This window comes from Hemitrygon akajei, chromosome 3, assembly GCF_048418815.1.
Source record: "Hemitrygon akajei chromosome 3, sHemAka1.3, whole genome shotgun sequence".
Taxonomy (NCBI): domain Eukaryota; kingdom Metazoa; phylum Chordata; class Chondrichthyes; order Myliobatiformes; family Dasyatidae; genus Hemitrygon; species Hemitrygon akajei.
The window spans coordinates 99,574,881-99,596,947 of record NC_133126.1 but is presented as its reverse complement, the minus strand read 5'-3'; the positions used below and the strand labels follow the sequence as shown (position 1 = coordinate 99,596,947).

The 22,067-nt window shown below is 39.0% G+C and overlaps 1 protein-coding gene across 1 annotated transcript in view; it reads right to left on the bottom strand.

Moving 5' to 3' along the window:
- The window catches only part of dnal1 (dynein, axonemal, light chain 1), a 91,952-nt gene that overhangs the window by 11,190 nt on the left and 58,695 nt on the right, over window positions 1-22,067 (bottom strand). The window contains exon 6 of the mRNA XM_073040453.1: window positions 12,069-12,195. Within this exon, the coding sequence (XP_072896554.1) occupies window positions 12,069-12,195 (127 nt within the window). The remainder of the gene's footprint in view (window positions 1-12,068; window positions 12,196-22,067) is intronic.

Sequence of the window (22,067 nt, the reverse complement as noted above, 5' to 3'; positions counted from 1 at the left end):
AGCCTATTATTTTCTTAAATGCATGCATTTAAATAGCTGCTTTATATATGCAGAATGCCACAAGATTTGCAGTGATTGCTGTGATATTACAAATGCTACATTTGTATATAGTCTATTCTGGAGCACAGCCTCAGAACAGAGGGACGTCCACTTATAACAGAGATGAAGAGGAATTTCTTTAGCCAGCAGGTGGTGAATCTATGGAATATGTAGCCACAGGCCATTGTGGAGGTCAGTCATTGGGTATATTTAAGGTAGAGGCTGACAGATTTTTGATTAGTCAGGACATGAAGGGTTATGGGGAGAAGGCAGGAGATTTGGGCTGAGAGGAAAATGGATCAGTCATGATGAAATGGCAGAGCAGATTAGATGGGCAAAATTCTGGAGGAATTCAGGAGTCAGGCAGCATATCTGGAAAGGAATAAAGAGCCATGTTAGGAGACCGCTTTGTCAAGCACCTTTGCTGCTCCTGCAACAAGCAGGATTTCCCAGCCAACCACTTTAATTGCACTGCCCATTCCCATCCTGGCATGTCAATCTATGATCACCTCTACTGCCATGACGAGGCCACTCTCAGGTTAGAGGAGCAACACCTCGCAATCCGTCTGGGTAGTCTCCAACCTGGCAGCATGAATATTGATTTTGCTAACTTGTGGTAATTTCACACCCCCTTTCTCCTCCTCTTTTTCCATTCCCCATTGTGGCGCCTCTCTTAACCCTGCTTTTCTCCTCGCCTGACCTTCACCTTACTCTGATGCTCCTCCTCCTTCCCTTTCTCTCATGGTCCACTCTCCTGTCCTGTCAGAATTCATCTTCTTCAGCCCTTTACATTTCTCATCTATCACCTCCCAACTTCTCACTTCAACCCCTTCCCCCATCCATCTATCTTCCCTCTCAGCTGGTTTCAACTCAGCCCTTTATTCTAATAAGCCGATCCTTAGTTCAATACTCCTCAGCCATCAGGAAGGTAGTGATGAGCTGCCTCAGAGATCCACTTCATCCCAACTCATAACAAACATGATATCCCTGGAATTCATCCAGTGAATCTCCACTGCACTCCTGTATGGCAAATATATTGTTTTTTTTAAAAAAAAGATAAAGAAACTAAAACTGTACACAATACTCCAGGTGCACATTCACCAAGGCATTATATAATCAGTACATCTCTTTACTCTAGTAATATAGACTAATTTTCAGGATCTGCATGTCTCTAGCAAGGCCAGAGTCTATTTCCATCTCTAATTGTCCTTGAGAAGATGGTAGTGAGCTACCTTTGTAAACATTGTAATCATACTGGTTCCAGTAATCCAGATAGATAAGAGGACCCAGGATTTGGATAATGCTACAAGGAAGGAACACTAATATATTCAAAGCCTTGATGGCATGTGACTTGGAGGACACTTGCATATGATGGTGTTCCCTTGCACCTAAATCCTTGGCTTCTTGGTGGTAGAAACTTGGACTGAGTTTCTCATCAGTGCTGAGCCCCAGATCATTGATAGCAAAGACGCTGCAATAGTAATGCTATTAACTGTCAAGGGTAAGAGAATAGATTCCTTCTTGCCTACATTTCTTTGACATAAATATTATAACCATATAACAATTACAGCACGGAAACAGGCGATCTTGGCCCTTCTAGTCCGTGCCGAACACTGACTCTCACCTAGTCCCACTGACCCACACTCAGCCCATAATCCTTCATTCCTTTCCTTAGGGGTAGCTCCTTCCACACAGCTACCACTCTCTGAGTAAAGAAGTTCCCCCTCATGTTACCCCTAAACTTTTGCCCCATAACTCTCAACTCATGTCCTCTTGTTTGAATCTCCCCTACTCTCAATGGAAAAAGCCTATCCACGTCAACTCTATCTATCCCCCTCATAATTTTAAATACCTCTATCAAGTCCCCCCTCAACCTTCTACGCTCCCAAGAATAAAGACCTAATATTACTTGTCACTTTTCTGGTCCATGCTTGGATGTTGTTTTGTGCACACTTTATTTGATCCAGAGTTGTGACTGGAATTGAACATGTGAGTAGCCAACATAAAAATGGAGGGCTAAACTTGTGAATCTGCAATACGGTACAGTGTAATAACAGCACACAAAGACCATACAAGAGACAGTAAGCAATCTCCTAACAAACCAATTAAACCAGCTGTACAATATTGCTACATGCAGTTGAAGTCAGAAGTTTATATATACCTTAGCCAAAAACATTTAAACTCAGTTTTTCTACAATTCCTGATATTTAATCCTAGAAAACAGTCCCTGTCTTAGGTCAGTTAGGATTACTACTTTATCTTAAGAACGTGAAATGTCAGAATAATAGTAGAGAGAATGATTTATTTCAGCTTTTATTCCTTTCATTATTTTCCCAGTGGGTCAGAAGTTTACATACACTTTGTTAGTATTTGGTAGCATTGCCTTTAAATTGTTTAACTTGGGTCAAACGTTTTGGGTAGCCTTCCACAAGCTTCTCACAATAAGTTGCTGGAATTTTGTTCCATTCCTCCAGACAGAACTGGTGAGTTCTGCCCACAAATTTTCTATTAGATTGAGGTTAGAAAATGATGTCACGTCTGGTTCATCCTTGGGAGCAACTTCCAAATGCCTGAAGGTACCACGTTCATCTGTACAAACAATAGTATGCAAGTATAAACACCATGGGACCACGTAGCCATCATACTGCTCAGGAAGGAGACACATTCCGTCTCCTAGAGATGAATGTACTTTGGCGCGATAAGTGCAAATCAATCCCAGAACAACAGCAGAGGACCTTGTGAAGATGCTGGAGGAAACAGGTAGACAAGTATCTATATCCACAGTAAAACGAGTCCTATATCGACATAACCTGAAAGGCTGCTCAGCAAGGAAGAAGCCACTGCTCCAAAACCGCCATAAAAAAGCCAGACTCCAGCTTTCAAGTGCACATGGGGATGAAGATCTTACTTTTTGGAGAAATGTCCTCTGGTCTGATGAAACAAAAATCAGCCTGTTTGGCCATAATGACTATCGTTGTGTTTGGAGGAAAAAGGATGAGGCTTGCAAGCCAAAAAACACCATCCCAATTGTGAAGCATGGGGGTGGCAGCATCATGTTGTGGGGGTGCCTTGCTGCAGGAGGGCCTGGTGCACTTCACAAAATAGATTGTAGCATGAGAAAGGAAAATTATGTGGATATATTGAAGCAACATCTCAAGACACCAGCCAGGAAGTTAAAGCTTGGTCGCAAATGGGTCTTCCAAATGGACAATGACCCCAAGCATACCTCCAAAGTTGTGGCAAAATTGCTTAAGGACAACAAAGTCAAGGTATTGGAGTGGCCATCACAAAGACCTGACCTCAATCCGATAGAAAATTTGGGGGGCAGAACTGAAAAAGCAAGGAGGCGTACAAACTTGACTCAGTTACACCAGTTCTGTCTGGAGGAATGGAACAAAATTCCAGCATCTTACTGTGAGAAGCTTGTGGAAGGCTACCCAAAACGTTTGACCCAAGTTAAACAATTTAAAGGCAATGCTACCAAATACTAACAAAGTGTATGTAAACTTCTGACCCACTGGGAAAGTGATGAAATAAATAAAAGCTGAAATAAATCATTCTCTCTACTATTATTCTGATATTTCACATTCTTAAAATAGTGATCCTATCTGACCTAAGACGGGGAATGTTTTCTAGGATTAAATGTCAGGAATTCTGAAAAACTGAGTTTAAACGTATTTGGCTAAGGTGTCTGTAAACTTCTGACCAACTGTATAGCCAGGAATAGTGTTGGAAATGATATATCATTACTAATGACTAGATTTGTTTAAATTCTATATTATTTACTAAAATTAAATTGCAGATTGGAACTCAGATGGATCTTTACAGCAAAACAATTAGCTTCATGGTTATTGTTTCTGAAAGAAATTTATTATTTTTTATTCAAGATATACTTGTTTAATTTAAATTTCCCAGCTTTCATAGTGGAAATGAATTCATGACTCTGGATCAATGGTCCAGAACTCTTGTTTGCCAGATAAGTAATTTAATCATTGCACTACAGTAAGTGGGTGGATGAGGCCTAGGTAAATGCTGTGAGCTCAGTGGAAGTGCTGCCTTGGGAAAGTCAAGCAAATAAGACCATAAGACAAAGGAGCAGAAGTCGGCCATTCGGCCCATCGAGTCTGCTCCGCCATTCCATCATGAGCTGATCCAATCTCCCCTTTAGTCCCATTCCCCTGCCTTCTCACCATAACCTTTGATGCCCTGACTACTCAGATACCTATTCGTCTCTGCCTTAAATACACCCAATGACGGCCTCCACTGTGGCAACAGATTCCATAGATTCACCATCCTCTGGCTAAAAAAATTGTTTTGCATCTCTGTTCTGAATGGACGCCCTTCAATCCTCAAGTCATGTCCTCTTGTACTAGACTCCCCCACCATGGGAAACAACTTTGCCACATCCACTCTGTCCACGCCTTTCAACATTCAAAATGTTTCTATGAGGTCCCCCCTCATTCTTCTAAACTCCAAGGAGTACAGTCCAAGAGCTGTCAAACATTCCTCATATGTTAACCCTCTCATTCCCAGAATCATTCTAGTGAATCTTTTCTGAACCCTCTCCAATGTCAGTACATCCTTTCTTAAATAAGGACCCAAAACTGCACACAGTATTCCAAATGAGGTCTTACCAGTGCCTTATAGAGCCTCAACATCACATCCCTGCTCCTATACTCTATTCCTCTAGAAATGAATGCCAACATTGCATTCGCCTTCTTCACCACTGACTCAACCTGGAGGTTAACCTTAAGGGTATCCTGCACAAGGACTCCCAAGTCCCGTTGCATCTCAGAACTTTGAATTCTCTCCCCATTTAAATAATAGTCTGCCTGTTTATTTCTTCTACCAAAGTGCATGACCGTACACTTTCCGACATTGTAATTCATTTGCCACTTCTTTGCCCATTCCCCCAATCTATTTAAGTCTCTCTGCAGACTCTGTTTCCTCAGCACTACCGGCCCCTCCACCTATCTTTGTATCATCAGCAAACTTAGCCACAAAGCCATCTATTGCATAATTCAAATTGTTGATATACAACGTAAAAAGAAGCGGCCCCAACACGGACCCCTGTGGAACACCACTGGTAACCGGCAGCCAACCAGAGTGGGATCCCTTCATTCCCACTCTGACACCCTTGAATGTCCAGTATATTGCTGATGTCTTCCTCAGTGAAGACTAATGAAAAATACTCGTTTAGTTCTTCCACCATCTCATCTCCCATTACAATTTCTCCAGCATCATTTTCTATGGGTCCTATATCTACTCTCACCTGATTTTTACTCTTTATATACTTGAAAAAGCTTTTAGTATCCTCTTTGATATTTTTGCTAGCTTCCTGTCATAGTTCATCTTTTCCCTCTTAATGACTTTCTTAGTTTCCTTTTGTAAGCTTTTAAAAAATTCCCAATCCTCTGTCTTCCCACTAATTTTTGCTTCCTTGTATGCCCCCTGCTTTGCTTTTACTTTGGCTTTGACTTTTCTTGTCAGCCATGGTTGCATCCTTTATCCATTCGAAATGTCCTTCCCGCTTGTGTCCCTTTTCAGTCAACCTTGGCCAGTTCCTCTCTCATGTCACTGTAATTTCCTTTACTCCACTGAAATACCGACACATCGGATTTCGGCTTCTCTTTCTCAAATTTCACAGTGAATTCAATCATGTTGTGATCATTGCCTCCTAAGGGTTCCTTCACTTCCATCTCTCTAATCACCTCTGGTTCATTACACAATACCCAATCCAGTACAGCTGATCCCCTAGTGGGCTGAACAACAAGCTGTTCTAAAAAGCCATCTCGTAGACATTCTACAAATTCTCCCTCGAGATCCAGTGCCGACCTGATTTTCCCAATCCACTCGCATGTTAAAATCCCCTACAATTATCATAACACTGCCCTTCTGGCAAGCCTTTTCTATTTCCTGTTGTAATTTGTAGTCCACATCACTGCAGCTGTTTGGAGGCCTGTAGATAACTGCCATCAGGGTCCTTTTACCCCTGCGATTTCTTAGCTCAACCCATAAAGATTCTGTACCTTCCGATCCTATGTCAACTCTTTCTAATGATTTAATGTAATTTCTTACCACTCAAGCCACGCCACCCCCTCTACCTACCTGCCTATCCTTCCGATACACCGTGTATCCTTGGACGTTCAGCTCCCAGAGACATGCATCCTTTAGCCATGTCTCAGTGATGGCCACAATATCATACCTGCCAATATGTAACTGTACAACAAGATCATCCACCTTATTCCTTATGCTGCGTGCATTTAAGTATAACACATTAAGTCCAGTATTTGGTACTTCTTGCATTGATTGCATTGCAACTCATCCCAATGGCTGCAAATTTGCTCCATGACCTGCCTGTCCTTCCTGACATCCTTACTGCTCTCTACCGTAGATCTAATTCTGTTTACCCTCTCCTCCACTCCCTCATTCCGGTTCCCATCCCCCTGCCAAATTAGTTTAAACCCTCCCTAACAGCTCTATTAAACCTTCCCGCCAGGATATTGGTCCCCCTAGGATTCAAGTGTAACCAGTCCTTTTTGTGCAGGTCACATCTGCCCCAAAAGAGGTCCCAATGATCCAGAAACTTGAATCCCTGCCCCCTGCTCCAATCCCTCAGTCACGCATTTATCCTCCACCTCATTCCATTCCTACTCTCACTGTCGCGTGGCACAGGCAGTAATCCTAAGATTACTACCTTTGTGGTCCTTCTTCTCAACTGCCTTCCTAACTCCCTATATTCTCCTTTCAGGACCTCTTCCCTTTTCCTACCTATGTCATTGGTACCTATATGTACCACGACCTCTGGCTCCTCACCTCCCACTTCAGGATATCTTGGACACGATCAGAAACATCCCGAACCCTGGCACCAGGGAGGCAAACTACCATCCGGGTCTCCTGATTGCGTCCACAGAATTGCCTATCTGACCCCCTAACTATCAAGTCCCCTATTACTGCTGCCTTCCTCTTCCATTCCCTACCCTTCTGAGCTACAGGGTCAGACTCTGTGACGGAGGCACGGCCACTGTTGCTTCCCCCAGGTAGGCTGTCCTCCCACCCCCACAACAGTACTCAAACAGGAGTACTTATTGTCAAGGGGTACAGCCACTGGGGTACTCTCTAGTACCTGACTCGTCCCCTTCCCTCTCCTAACCGTGACTCACCTGTCTACCTCCTGTGGCCCTGATATGACCACCTGCCTGTAACTCCTCTCTGTCAACTTCTCACTCTCCCTGACCAGACGAAGGTCATCGAGCTGCAGCTCCAGTTCCCTAACACGGTCCCTTAGGAGCTGCAGCTTGGTGCACCTGGCACAGATATGGGCGTCCGGGAGGCTAGGGGACTCCAGGACCTCCCACATCCGACACCGAGAACAACAAGCTGCCCTCACCCTCATACTTCCCCTTTCCTCAAATAACAGGAAAAGCAAACCTAAACCTACCTTGCCTCGCCCGATTCCGCCTCAGCCTGTTGAGCCAAAGCCCTTAAGCTTACACTCTGCTCCCGGCTCACTCCACTGCCTGCTGTATAAGGCTGTGTCCTTCTTAAATCTTCCCCGCTTCACTACCCGACATCACACGCCTGCGCAGTCCTGACTCTCTTAACTCAGATGAGAAGAAAAAGAAAAAAAATCAAAATGGCTCCCACCACACTCCTGTTCTGATCCTCCGATTTCTTTCTCCAAATGAAACCCGATTCAGAATGTCCGCCTTTTTAAAATCTTCCCTGCTTCACTGCCCAACATCACATGCCTGCACAACCCCAACTCCATTAACTCCGATGAGAAGAAGGAAAAAAACAACAAAACGTCTCCCGCCGCACTCCCGTTCTGATCCTCCGACTTCCTTCTCCAAATTAAGTTACTCAAAAAGTACAAACCTGAACTGGGTTCATAGAAGCTCTTGGTAAACTTTGAGAAATCACCCTTAGGTCACATTAAAAGCAAGCTCTGCAGTGGCTGAGAATGCCTGCTCTTACAGGAGTTGCTTATGGATGGCACAGGCTGCATATGTACCCTTGAATTTCCAGGAAATGATGTTGCATATGGATTGTATCTCACTGTACATATCTGTCCCTGCTCCAATGCTTCAGATACACAGAGGACCAAGAAAGAAAATTGTAATCATAATCTATTTTCTAGATAATTATATTCAAATATTTTTAACTTAATAGCTCCTTTTTTTTAAAAAAAAGGTTAAGGAAGATTAAGGATGGAGTCAGATCAAAGTGGCTTAATCAAGCCTAAAACTGGGCTGAGAAAGCCAGTGTGAATATAACGTTTCCTTGGAGTTTTAAAAAAAAACACATTATAGAGTAAAAATTCAGCTATGGTCTCCACAATTGTGACTGGTGGACTCACCTCAGCACACTTTATTCCACTGATTCACAAGAATGGAATGCCCAGGGAGATACACCAAAAACAGATCATCTTGCATGCATTTATACTTTGAGAGGTTGGTTATAACTAGACTGAACTCCTGCCTCAGCAAGGACCTGGACCCACTGCAATTTGCCTATCCCCACAATAGGTCAACAGCAGACACAATCTCAATGGCTCTCCACTTGGCTTTAGACCACCTAGACAACACAAACACCTACGTCAGGATGCTGTTCATCGACTATAGGTCAGCATTTAATACCATCATTCACACAACCCTGATTGAGAAGTTGCAGAACCTGGGCCTCTGTACCTCCCTCTGCAATTGGATCCTCGACTTCCTAACTGGAAGACCACAGTCTGTGCGGATTGGTGATAACATATTCTCCTCGCTGACAATCAACACTGGTGCACCTCAGGTGTGTGTGCTTAGCCCATTGCTCTACTCTCTGTATACATGTGACTGTGTGGCTAGGCATAGCTGAAATACCATCTACAAATTTGCTGACAATACAACTATTGTTGGTAGAATCTCAGGTGGTGACGAGAGGGCGTACAGGAGTGAAATATGCCAACTAGTGGAGTGGTGCCACAGCAACAACCCAGCACTCAATGCCAGTAAGACAAAAGAGCTGATTGTGGACTTCAGGAAGGGTAAGATGAAGGAACACACACCAATTCTCATAGAGGGATCAGAAGTGGAGAGAGTGAGCAGCTTCAAGTTCCTGGGTGTCAAGATCTCTGAGGATCTAACCTGGTCCCAACATATCGATGTAGTCATAAAGACAGTGGCTAAACTGTATTAGGAGTTTGAAGAGATTTAGCATGTCAACAAATACACTCAAAAACTTCTACAGTTGTACCATGGAGAGCAATCTGACAGGCTGCATCACTGTCTGGTATGGAGGGGCTACCGCACAGGATTGAAAGAAGCTGCAGAAGATTGTAAATCTAGTCAGCTCCACCCTGGGCACTAGCCTACAAAGTACCCAAGACACCTTTAGGGAGTGGTGTCTCAGAAAGGCAGAGTCCATTATTAAAGACCTCCAGCACTAAGGCATGCCCTTTTCTCACTGTTACCATCAGGTAGGAGGTACAGAAGCCTGAAGACACATAATCAATGATTCAGGAACAACTTCTTCTCCTCTGCCATCAGATTCCTAAATGGACATTGAAGCTTTAGACACTACCTCACTTTTTTAAATATAGCATACAGTATTTCTGTTTTTGCACATTTAAAAAAAAATTATTCAATGTATGTAATTTATTTGTTTATTTATTATGTTTTATTTTATTTATTATTTTTTTTCTCTCTGCTAGATTATGTATTGCATTGAATGAACTGCTGCTGCTAGGTTAACAAATTTCACGTCACATGCCAGTGATAATACACCTGATTCTGATAACAACCAAAGACAGATTTTACCCCAGTTTCCAACACAGCAGGATACTGAGGGAATTCACAGACCTGCAATCTGCATTAGTATTTATAACATACACAAAATGCTGGAGGAACTCAGCAGGTCAGGGCAGCATTTCTTATGTTTCATTAGTATTTGTAGACAGTTTCCCACCACTGTCTGTAAAGACTTTGCATGTTCTCCCCATGGCTTTACTCTGGGTGCTCGTTTCCTCCCACATTCCAAAGATATACACGAGCATAAGACCATAAGACATAGGAGCAGAATTAGACCATTTGGTCCATCGAGTCTGCTCTGCTATTTCATCATGGCTGATCCATTTTTTTCTCTCAGCCCCAATTTCCTGCCTTTCCTCCCATATTCTTTTATGCCCTGACCAATCAAGAATCTATCAAACGCTGCCTTAAATATACCTAAAGACTTGGCCTTCACAGTTGCCTGTGGCAATGAATTCCACAGATTCAATTCTTTCTGGCTAAAGAAATTCCAAATCTTCATTATAAAAGGACGCCCCCCCCCCCCCATTGTTCTGAGGCTGTATCCTCCGGTCTTAGACAGTCCCACTATAGGAAGCATCCTCTCCATATTCACTCTAACAAGGCCTTTCAACATTCGACAGGCTTCAATTAAGTCACCACTCATTCTTCTGAATTCTACTCAATAGAGGCCCAGAGCCATTAAACGTTTTTCATATGACAAGCCGTTTAATCCTGGAATCAATTTTATGAACCTCCTTTGAATCCTCTCCAGTTTCTGCACATCCTTTCTAAGGGGCCCAAAACTGCTCACAGTACTCCAAGTATGGTTTCACCAGTGATTTATAAAGTCTCAACATTACATTCTTGCTTTTATATTCTAGTCCTCTTGAAATGAATGCTAACACCTCATTTGCCTTCCTCACCACAGACAACCTGCAAATTAACCTTTAGGGAATCCTGCACAAGGACTTCCAAATCTCTTTGTGCCTCAGATTTTTAATATTTTCTGTCCATTTAGAAAATCCTTTCATTTCTTCTACCAAAGTGCATGACCATACACTTCCCAACACAATATTCCATCTACCACTTCTTTGCCCATTCTCCTAATCTGCCTAATTCCTTCTGTAGCCTCTCTACTTCCTCAAAACTTCCTGCCCCTCCACCTGTCTTCATATCATCTGTAAACTTTGCAACAAAGCCATCAATTCCATCATCCAAATCATTGACACATAATGTAAAAAGAATAAGTCCCAACAAAGACCCCTGTGGAACACCACCTGTCACAGGCAGCAAACCAGAAAAGGTTCCCTTTATTCCCACTCTTTGCCTCCATTGCTTTATCCATGCTAGAATCTTTCCTGAAATACGAGCTCGTAGCTTGTTAAGCAGCCTCATGTGTGGCACCTTGTCAAATACCTAAAAATCCAAGTACACAACATTATCTGATTCTCCCTTGTCTATCCTGCTTGTTATTTCAAAGAATTCCAACAGATTTGTCAGGCAAGATTATCCCTTGAGGAAACCTGCTGACTATAGCTTATTTTATCATGTGCTTCCAAGTACCCCGAAACATGACCATACACTTCCCAACACTGAATTCCAAATGCCATTTCTTTGCCCACTCTTCCCCTTTGTTTACGTCCTACTGTAGACTCTATATTTGCTCAAAACTACCTGCTCCTCCACCTATCTTCGTACTGTCTACAAACTTAACAACAAAGTCATCAATTCCATAATCCAAATCATTGACATATAATGTAAAAAGAATATGGGTCGGTAGGGTAATTCATTATGTGGGTGTAATTGACAGTGCAGGCTCATTGAAGAATGTGGGTCCATAGGGTAATTCATTATGTAGGTGTAATTGGCAGTGCAGGATCATTGGATCAGAATGGCCTGTCACTGTGTGGTATTTCTAAGAAGAAACTTTTGTACGGAGGACTGAATCATAGCTTTAAGGACCAAAGAAACAGTATTGTTTGTTAGTGAAGTACAAATATTCCCATAAACGACTTACACTATTTTGAAGGACACTAGGTGAGTTTTTGCTGCTATTCCAATCAATATTTATTCCTTAATCATGAGTGGGGAATCACATCAAACACAAATTGGTCACCCTGCTTCTTGCGTGAGAACAGTAGCTCTATTTCAAAAACATTTCATTGACGATAAAGCATTTTTACATGTTTTGATGTTATTATATGCTCTGCAGAAATGCAAGTTTTTCTTAAAAATAGATGACATGGAACGTACCCCAATCCTTTACTAGGTTGTTCGACATGTATAGTACTTGTAGCTGCTTCATAGCATGAATTCCTTTAAGCTTCTCTATTAAATTATATGATATCCACAATTCTTCCAATGTCTCCCCGACTGCCTCCTGCAGAAAGTCAAACTGATTACAACAGCAAATGTACATAAAGCTAGGAAGCTTGACTTGTTTATTTGTACCAGCATTTAATGATCAAATAACAATTATTTCCTTCCTGTGGAGTCTAGTAGTGCAAAAGGATTTAAAAGTCAAATAGGAAAACAGGCAGACTGGCAGAATATTGAAGATAATCCACAAGGCAAAGTACATTTAAGAATAGCTAAAAGCTAGTGGACAGGTACAAAAGAAAATTAATATAACCAAAATAACTATCTTTACACGATGAGCATCAAAAGAAGGAAGGAAAGAAAAAAAAGGAGGAAATGCAGAGTTTTAGGGCAAGAAATCTAGAGTAGAATTAAATACAGGCCCACAATCCCTTACCCGAAATTCTGAAATCCAAAAACTTCCGAAAACCAAAGTTTTTTTCACCAACAGCTGACGTCACTCAGGTGTGACGTGGCAGCACTAGCAGAGGCCACCAGACATCAGTTGTGGCTCAGCGCTGGTACTGGTTGCACCTGCGTTTGCTGTTTGCTGATATTTTGTGTTCACTGTTGACTTTGTGTTTAATTTCACTGTGAAAATGTCAAAAAGAGATGCAGATACCCCTATGGGTAACAATGAGAAAAAAAGGAAGCATCTATCATTATCAATAATGCAGAAAGTGGAGTTATTGCAGAAGCTTGTTCGTGGTGTGTCTGTGCAGCGTCTTACTTAAGAATATGGTGTCGGAACTACCACTGTATATGATTTAAAGAAACAGAAAGACAAGTTACTGAAGTTTTATAGTGACAGTAACATTCTACTATTATTCCAATAAGTCATTTACCACGTGTTTGATTCGGTTCGTTCGAAGCTGTATTCTTTTATGTTTTATTGAATGTTTTTGTTGAAAATAAAATATTTTTCTTTTCATTATTCCCTAAACAATACAGTATAACAACTATTTACATAGTATTTACATTGTATTAGATATTATAAGTAATCTAGAGATGATTTAAAGTATACGGGAGGATGTGCGTAGGTCTGGAACTCTGCCGGGTCCTAAAGTCCACCACACTGAGCCAGGTTAAATAAGGGACTTGAGCATACGTGTTTTTTGGTATCTGCGGGGGGTCCTGGAACCAATAAGGAGGGATTCTGAAATCCGAAAAATTCTAAAATGCAACTGGCCCCAAGGATTTTGGATAAGGGATTGTGGACCCGTATTGTTCTTTATCTCAGGGCACTGGGTTACCATGCATGGAAATATGTTAATAAAAGTTTGCTTGGTAACCATCTGGAGCACAACTTTTAGTTCTGGACAGCATGTTTCTAATATATTGGTTTTGTAAGGAGTTGCTGTGCAGTCATTAGACTGGTATCAAAACGGAGAGGTACAAGATGATGAGAGGCATTGATTGTGTAGATAGTCAGAGGCTTTTTCCCAGGGCTGAAATGGTTGCCACAAGAGGACACAGGTTTAAGGTGCTGGGGAATAGGTACAGAGGAGATGTCGGGGGTAAGTTTTTTTACTCAAGAGAGTGGTGAGTGCATGGAATGGGCTGCTGTCAACAGTGGTGAGGCGGATACGATGGGGTCTTTTAAGAGGCTTTTAGATAGGTACATGGAGCTTCATAAACTAGAGGGCTATAGGTAAGCCTAGTAATTTCTGAGGTAGGGACACGTTCGACACAACTTTGTGGGCCAAAGGGCCTGTATTGTGCTGTAGGTTTTCTATGTTTCTATGTTAAATTATGAAAATAGATTCAACAGTTCAATTTAATATCAGAGAAATGTATACAATATACAAACGTGTACATCCTGATATTCTTTTTCTTCCCAGACATCCATGAAAACTGAAGAGCACCCCAAAGAATGAATGATAGTTAAAACATTAGACCACAAAGCCCCCTCCAACTTTCCCCCACACATAAGCAGCAAAGCAACAATCCTCCCCACTTCCACCGATTTTCGCAAAAAAGCATCAGCGCCCTCTACTCACCAAACATGCAATAGCAAGGCCCCCAATAAAGACCATGATATGCAGTATAACAGAAACTAATTGTTCACCCAATAATCCGAGCTGCCACAGGCTTTCTCCCTAATAAAGGGAAAAGGAGGTGTCCCTTTTCACAGCAAGGCGGAGGGGCATAACAAAGCAACGCGCTGATTTACGGTGTTCAAAGTCTGTTGCACTGCTCTCCCTCTCCTACAACCCCCCACCAGAGTTCTGTGATCTGAGAATTCGCAACAATCTCGAGACAGCGAGAGCAAAAGAGTTACATAGATAGCAATGAATAAGCTTTCAACCTCCTCTCCCCTCTGCTTTACCACCATTTCAGTCACCCAGTCTCCACCCAATTTCAAACATTCCTTTTGCAAATCACTTCCATGTTGCTTTCCAACTTTTTCCGGTTCTGGTGAAAGATCGTTGACCTGAAACATTATTCTGTTTCTTGCTCCACAGACGTTGTCTGACCTGCTGAATCTTCCAAGTGCTTGCTGAATATGCTAAATTTGTATTCCCTTAATTGTGAGATGGGCAATTTAGATGTAACCAAGAACCATTCTCAGATGAATTTAAATTAGAGATACATTAAATTACAGATTAAATTTCTAGAGTCTCAAGATGGCGCTCATGGAGTAAACCGCTTCTAGGCTTTGCTCCAAACCTTTTACATCTTTTTAACCTACAAACACCCCTTAAAGGATCTTCTTATACTTATTCTAAAGGGGTCTAAACATATAGAATTTTTCTTTTTAACTATTTGAATCATTCTCAACTTGCTGAAATGTCTAAAGCAAAAGAATCGAAACAGACGAAAGAACCGATAACTTTAGAAACAATTGTGAAGCTTATAGAAGACAAATTTGAAGAACTGGAGAGAAAATTAACCGTAAAGCTTTTTCGGTATGATGAACGTCTGAAGCTGGTTGAAGAAAAGCTCCAGATACTTACACTGGAATCACAAAAACAACAAGCAAGTATTTTGGCTCTTGAAGAAGCCGCTCGCAAGAAAGATCGTATAATTGAAAAAATACAAGAAGAGCAAACTTCGACTTCTCAACAGATGGATCATTATAAAGTTAAAATTACTGATTTGGAAAATCGCTCTCGAAGACAAAATCTTCGCTTAATTGGGATTCCTGAAAAATTTGAGAGCGGTGATCTTACCGTTTTCTTCTCTAAATTTCTAATGGATGTCTTGGGTCCAGAGGTACTGGACTCTCTCCCGGTAATTGATCGGGCACACCGTGTCTCCCGTTTTCGGTCTGATTCAAGTTTGAAACCACGACATGTAATTCTCCGGATCCATTACCCTCATACCAAAGAACGTTTGAATCGGGCAGCTCGGAAAAAGGGTATGATCAGCTATCAAGAGTTTAAATTTCGCATTCTGGAAGATTATAGCCCTGAAGTCTTAAGGGCAAGAATGGCTTTTAGATCGGTTATGTCGAAATTTCACCAGAAAGGCTGCAAGCAAGCGCTGTTATTTCCAGCACACTTGAGAGTCACTCTTGAGGACGGAACTTTTCGGCTGTTTAAATCTCCAGCGGATGCTCAAGGTTTCCTGGAACAATGACATTCTATCGGGCTGACTAATGTAATTTAGCCTATAGATTTGGATCTGTTACAGAATGATGTTTGGTTTTTTTTTGGGTATGGCTTACATGTATTTCTTATATACAGTTAAAGCTCTTTTTGCTGGGTTTATTTTGACTTTATTATTTTTCCATATTATTAATCTATTAGCATTGAAAATAACTTATTAGGGTTTTTTTTCCTTTTTGCTTTTCTTTTTAAGCTGATATACGCTTTTTTATACTCTTAACATTTAAATATTAAGATTTTTAAAAAAAATAAAATGGCGTTTCTTCTTCCCGACAGACTTCAGTGCTTGGGACGTCATATCTGTTTTGATGTGTTTGAAAGTTTTAAACTTTCATTTACAATACCAATCCAGTATTAGTCATTTATGGGTTTTATCGTTTTAATTCTTTTTTAACCCTTTTGTTTATACACATTCATAATACTAATTTTATATTTTAACTTTTGTTATACCAACCCTCTTTTATAATGTGGGTTGTTTGTATTTTTTTTAAACTTTGTTATGTCTGAGTTGCCGTCTTAAGACACGGGGGTAATTTTAGTATTAGATTGCTTGCTTGCCTCTTTTTGGCTTTTTTCCTGGGGTTTTGAGGGTGGAGGGAGGGGGATTTTTCTTTTTTCTTTTCTTTTTGCTTGCTTTCTGCTTAGTTTTATTTCATGGGCTTATATGAAACTACAAAAATGGTCGCAGTGCCGTGACTTCCGGTTTCTCCTTGAACTTACCGTAGATTCCGGACTACAGAGCGCACCTGATTAAAAGCCGCTGGCTCTAATTTTAGAAATAAAATCAATTTTTTAATTGTAAAGGCCGCACCGGATTTTAGGCCGCACCGCTACTTTTAAATATACATACGTATTGGTAACACAAATTACGTTGCATATACTTTTTTACTGAACAGCACGAACAACATTCCAATATCTCCTAGCGACTGGTAAAAATATATATACGGCAGCCTACCAGGAAAAGTTATTGATCGCCTTTAACTTAAAAGCAGCGTTTTCGCTCGGGTCTGACGCGCTTGCGTAACGCAATCGGGTCTAATCGGGTCTGACGCGCTTGCGTAACGCGATTGGGTCTAATCGGGTCTGACGAGCTTGCGTAACGCGATCGGGTCTAATCGGGTCTGACGCGCTTGCGTAACGCGATCGGGTCTAATCGGGTCTGACGCGCTCGGGTCTGACGCGCTCGGGTCTTGCTTTTCTTCGAGTATTTTCCATGTTGATAAGGGTGAGTACAAATGACTGATTTACAATAATTTAATTGTGAAAGTGCGCTTGATTTATCGTACAATTTCATTGGACCTCTGTGAACTACTCATCAATTTTATTGGTCTACTGTTACGAGGCAAAATGTTTACGAGGCGGCATGAAAAAAAAACCATGTATTAGTCGCTCTGGATTAAAGGCCGCAGAGTTCAAAGCTGTTCAAAATGTGGGAAAAAAGTAGTGGCTTATAATCCGGAATCTACGGTACTTCCTTCTTCCGGGTTCATGAGTTCACTTTTTTTCCAAACTTATGTGTTAACTGTAATAAATATTGTCAATATGGATAGGACTATTAACTTTGTTTCTTGGAATACTAATGGTTTAAATCATCCGATCAAACGGAAAAAAACATTCAAAGTATTCCATAGAATGAATGCTAATGTTATTTTTGTACAAGAGACTCATGTAAGGAAGGTGGATAGTCAACGGTTGTTTAGGTTTTGGAAGGTCCAACAGTATCACTCAAATTCGCAAGCCAAAGTAAGAGGTGTTTCCATTTTTATAGATTCATCAACTTCTTTTATACATCATGAAACAATTTCAGATCCGCAAGGTAGATTTTTGCTTATTACTGGTCTACTTTTTAATCAAAAAGTTGTTTTAGTTAATGTTTATGCTCCAAATACTGATTGTCCTGAATTTTTTAAATGTTTATTTACATCCTTTCCTAATTTGAATCAATATAGATTGATAATGGGTGGGGGTTTTAATTGTTGTCTAAACCCTTTGATGGATAGATCCAAGCCCCCCCAAACTCTTCCGAAAAAATCGGCTTCTCTCATTAACTCTTTTATGATTGATTCAGCTATTTGTGAAATTTGGCGTTTTTTTACACCCTAATGACAAAGAGTTTTCATACTTTTCCCATGTTTACCATAATTACTCAAGATTTGATTACTTTTTCATTGATCACCATTTACTTACAGATGTTATGGATTGTAAATATGACTCTATTACCATATCTGATCATGCACCTTTGAAGTTATCTATTAAGATGACGGATTCATATATTAATACTAAAGGTTGGAGGTTTAATCCTGTTTTATTGCAGGATTCTGACTTTGTCAACTTTATTAAACAGCAAATTGATTTGTTTTTCTCAACAAATTCTACAGCAGAGATCTCTAGTGGAACTTTGTGGGATACTTTTAAGGCATATATTAGTGGACAGATTATTTCATTCTGCTGGAGTTAGGAAACAAACTAATTCTAAAATATTAACACTAGTTGATAAAATCAAAGCAATTGACAAGATTTATTCAATGACCCCTAGCAAAGAACTTTCTAAAGAAAGAGTGGAACTTCAAATGGAGCATAGCTTACTATTATCCTCCTCGATTGAAAGTCAGTTAATTAAATCAAAAGCCCAATTCTATACATATGGAGATAAGTCTGGTAAATTACTAGCTAACCAATTGAAAATCGCTTCGGATAAACGACAGATTACTAGGATTCGTAAACAAGATGGTACTTTGACGATTGATCACAAAGAGATAAATAAAGCCTTTCAAGATTTTTATAATTCCTTATATCAATCAGAATGTACTAAGGACTCTTCTATAATAAATGAATTTTTAAGGAAATTGAATATTCCAAAAGTAACTGTTGAGGATAGTGTATTTTTGGATACACCTATTACTGAGACTGAAATAGAAAAAGCTATTTTTTCAATGAATTCGGGTAAGGCTTCTGGTCCAGATGGTTTTTCTACAGAATTTTTAAAATCTTTTTCTTCCATACTTTCTCCTTGGCTTTGTAAAATTTTTAAAGATGCATTAAGTATAGGCAAACTACCACAATCTTTTTATGAAGCTTCTATTTCTTTAATTCTTAAAAAAGATAAAGACCCTACTGAATGCGCATCCTATCGGCCTATATCCTTGTTGAATATGGATTTTAAGATTTTCAGTAAAATTTTGGCTATTAGATTAGAAAATATATTACCTTGAATTATTTCTGAAGATCAGACTGGATTTATTAAAAATCGCTATTCATCTTTTAACATTAGAAAATTAATTAATATTATTTATACCTCTTCATCTAAAATACCAGAATGTGTCATTTCTTTAGATGCCGAAAAAGCATTTGATAGAGTCGAATGGCCATATTTATTTAATACAATGCAACATTTTAATTTTAGTTCAAAATTTATATCATGGATTAAATTAATTTACCATAAACCCTTAGCTTCGGTTTTTACCAATAATCAAAGATCCCCTTTTTTTCAGTTATTTCGGGGTACAAGGCAAGGTTGTCCTTTAAGTCCTTTATTATTTGACATTGCTTTAGAACCCTTGGCTATAGCTATTCGTGAATCACCCAATATTTTCGGTATTACCCGTGGGGAGACGACGTATAAGGTATCATTATATGCGGATGACTTGCTATTATATATATCTGACTCTGAAAGATCTATTCCTGCTATTTCTTTGCTTGCTCAATTTAGTAACTTTTCTGGTTATAAATTGAATTTTAATAAGAGTGAACTATTTCCATTAAATATGTATGTTCCAATTTATAATCATGTACCATATAGAATTGTTACAGATTATTTTACTTATTTAGGTATTAAAATTACTAAAAAACATAAAGATTTATTTAAAACTAATTTTCTACCTTTAATCGATCAAATTAAGCAACTTGTTAATAGGTGGTCTCCACTATCTTTGTCTTTGGTAGGCAGAGTTAATGCCATTAAGATGATGATACTACCTAAATTTTTTATATTTATTTCAAGCATTACCAATTTTTATTCCTAAATCTTTTTTTGATATGGTTGACTCTAAAATATCTTCTTATTTGTGGCAGAACAAAAATCCTAGACTAGGCAAAAAATATTTACAGAAGCCTAAGAAGGAGGGCGGCTTGGCTCTACCAAACTTAAGATTTTACTATTGGGCAGTTAATATACGGTATTTAATACTCTGGACACAAGAATTGACTATAGCTGCTTGCCCACAATGGGTAAATTTGGAATGTAAATCTGTGCAAGATTTTTCACTGATCTCAATCTTAGGATCTTCACTTCCTTTTTCGTTACTCAAAATGAATAAACAGATAACTAATCCCATAGTCAAGTATACATTACGAATTTGGTTTCAATTTTGTAAATTTTTTGGCTTGAATAAGTTTATGTTGTCATGTCCTATAATATCTAACTACGTACTTCTTTCGGCCTTCATCTATAGATCAAGCTTTTCTTTTATGGAAAACAAAAGGTATAACATGTTTTCGTGATCTGTTTTTGGATGATAACATTATGTCCTTTGAACAGCTATCTAATAAATATAATTTACCTAAAACCCATTTTTTTAGATATTTGCAAGTCAGAAATTTTCTGTATAATGAATTAAAGTCTTTTTCGAAAGAATGTCCATTGGACATTACAGAAAGAATTTTATCCCTCAATCCTTGTCAAAAGGGTTTAGTAGCTATCATTTATAATATGATTATGAGTGTACAGCCAGATGTATCAGAGAAAATTAAGAAGGAATGGCAAGAAGAATTGCATTGTCCTATATCTACTGAGCAATGGGAAAAAATTTTATCATTGGTAAATTCGTCCTCTATTTGTGCTAAACATGCCCTAATACAATTTAAGGTTGTACACAGAGCTCACATGTCTAAAGATAAACTTGCTCAATTTTATTCTCATGTTAAGTCAACCTGTGACAGATGTCATTCTGATGTTGCTTCATTGACTCATATGTTTTGGTCTTGTCCTTGTTTACAAAATTATTGGAAAGATATTTTTAATATTATTTCAAGAGTTTTAAATATCAATTTCCAACCGCATCTTTTTACTGCAATTTTTGGTTTACCAATGATAGATAATAATTGTCTATCCGCTTCATCTCAACGAATGATTGCATTTGTTACATTAATGGCTAGAAGATCTATTTTACTGAATTGGAAAGAAATTAACCCTCCAACTGTATTTCAGTGGTTTTCTCAAACTATTTCTTGTTTGAATTTAGAAAAAATTAGAAGCGTGGTTTTTGATTCTTCAGTTAAATTTGAGGAAACTTGGAGACCATTTATTCAACATTTTCATATGAGTTAAATGGTCTGATCCTGAACCTTACTGTTATTATCCTTAATTATTTGGATGGAGGTTCGGAGTTATCGGCACTACTGTATGTATTTAACATTATGCAATTGCCCATGTTGGTTAGTTATTTTTAAAGTTTTTTTTAAAGTTTTCTTTTAGTTTTTTTGGGGGTTTTTTTCTCTCTTTTTTTCGATTCTTTTAACATTAATACTAGGAGTTTGGGAGGCCTTATATATTGATTATTACATATCTGATTGTCTATTTAAACTATTAATTATGTACTCTCAAATGTTCTGTATTCATATTTCACTTATGTTTTTCTTAAAATTAATAAAAAGATTTAAAAAGAAAGAAAGAAAGAAATTTCTATATTAACTAAATAAATGCAATAAAAATCCAATGAATGAAATGTTCACTACATCCATTATTATGGACTCTTTTAATAACTGATAAGACATTCCTTTTATAAACTTGGAACAGTAGTGAGGCTGTGTTGTTATTTAAATAACGTAGACTTTGCAGTTGTAACATTTGTGAAACAGGCAGTATTAATCTTTCTCACTCACTCCACAAAAAGAGATCTCCTATACATTAGATGCACATGAAAATCTGAAGCTGCAGTCTGTAATTTCCTCCAATGTTGCTTCTGAATATTAGTGATCTGATGACAACTTCAGGTATTTCCAAACTATTCTCAGAGTAGATTAGCCTGAAAATGTTATGCTTTGTGAATGATATATATATAGATCTATTAAAGCAAAATTAATGGCAATTTGGAATTAGTATCTTGCTGGCTCTAAAGTACTGATTTTGTTTGGGTTACTTTGTCTTCAGATTAATATTCCAAAAATTAAAAAATATTTTATTTTTAAAATTAAGTTTTATTATGATACCCAGGTTTACTGCATAGTTATGTTCCAATAACCATTTTACATTCATAGCAGATGTCTAAAGCATCAGCATGCAGTG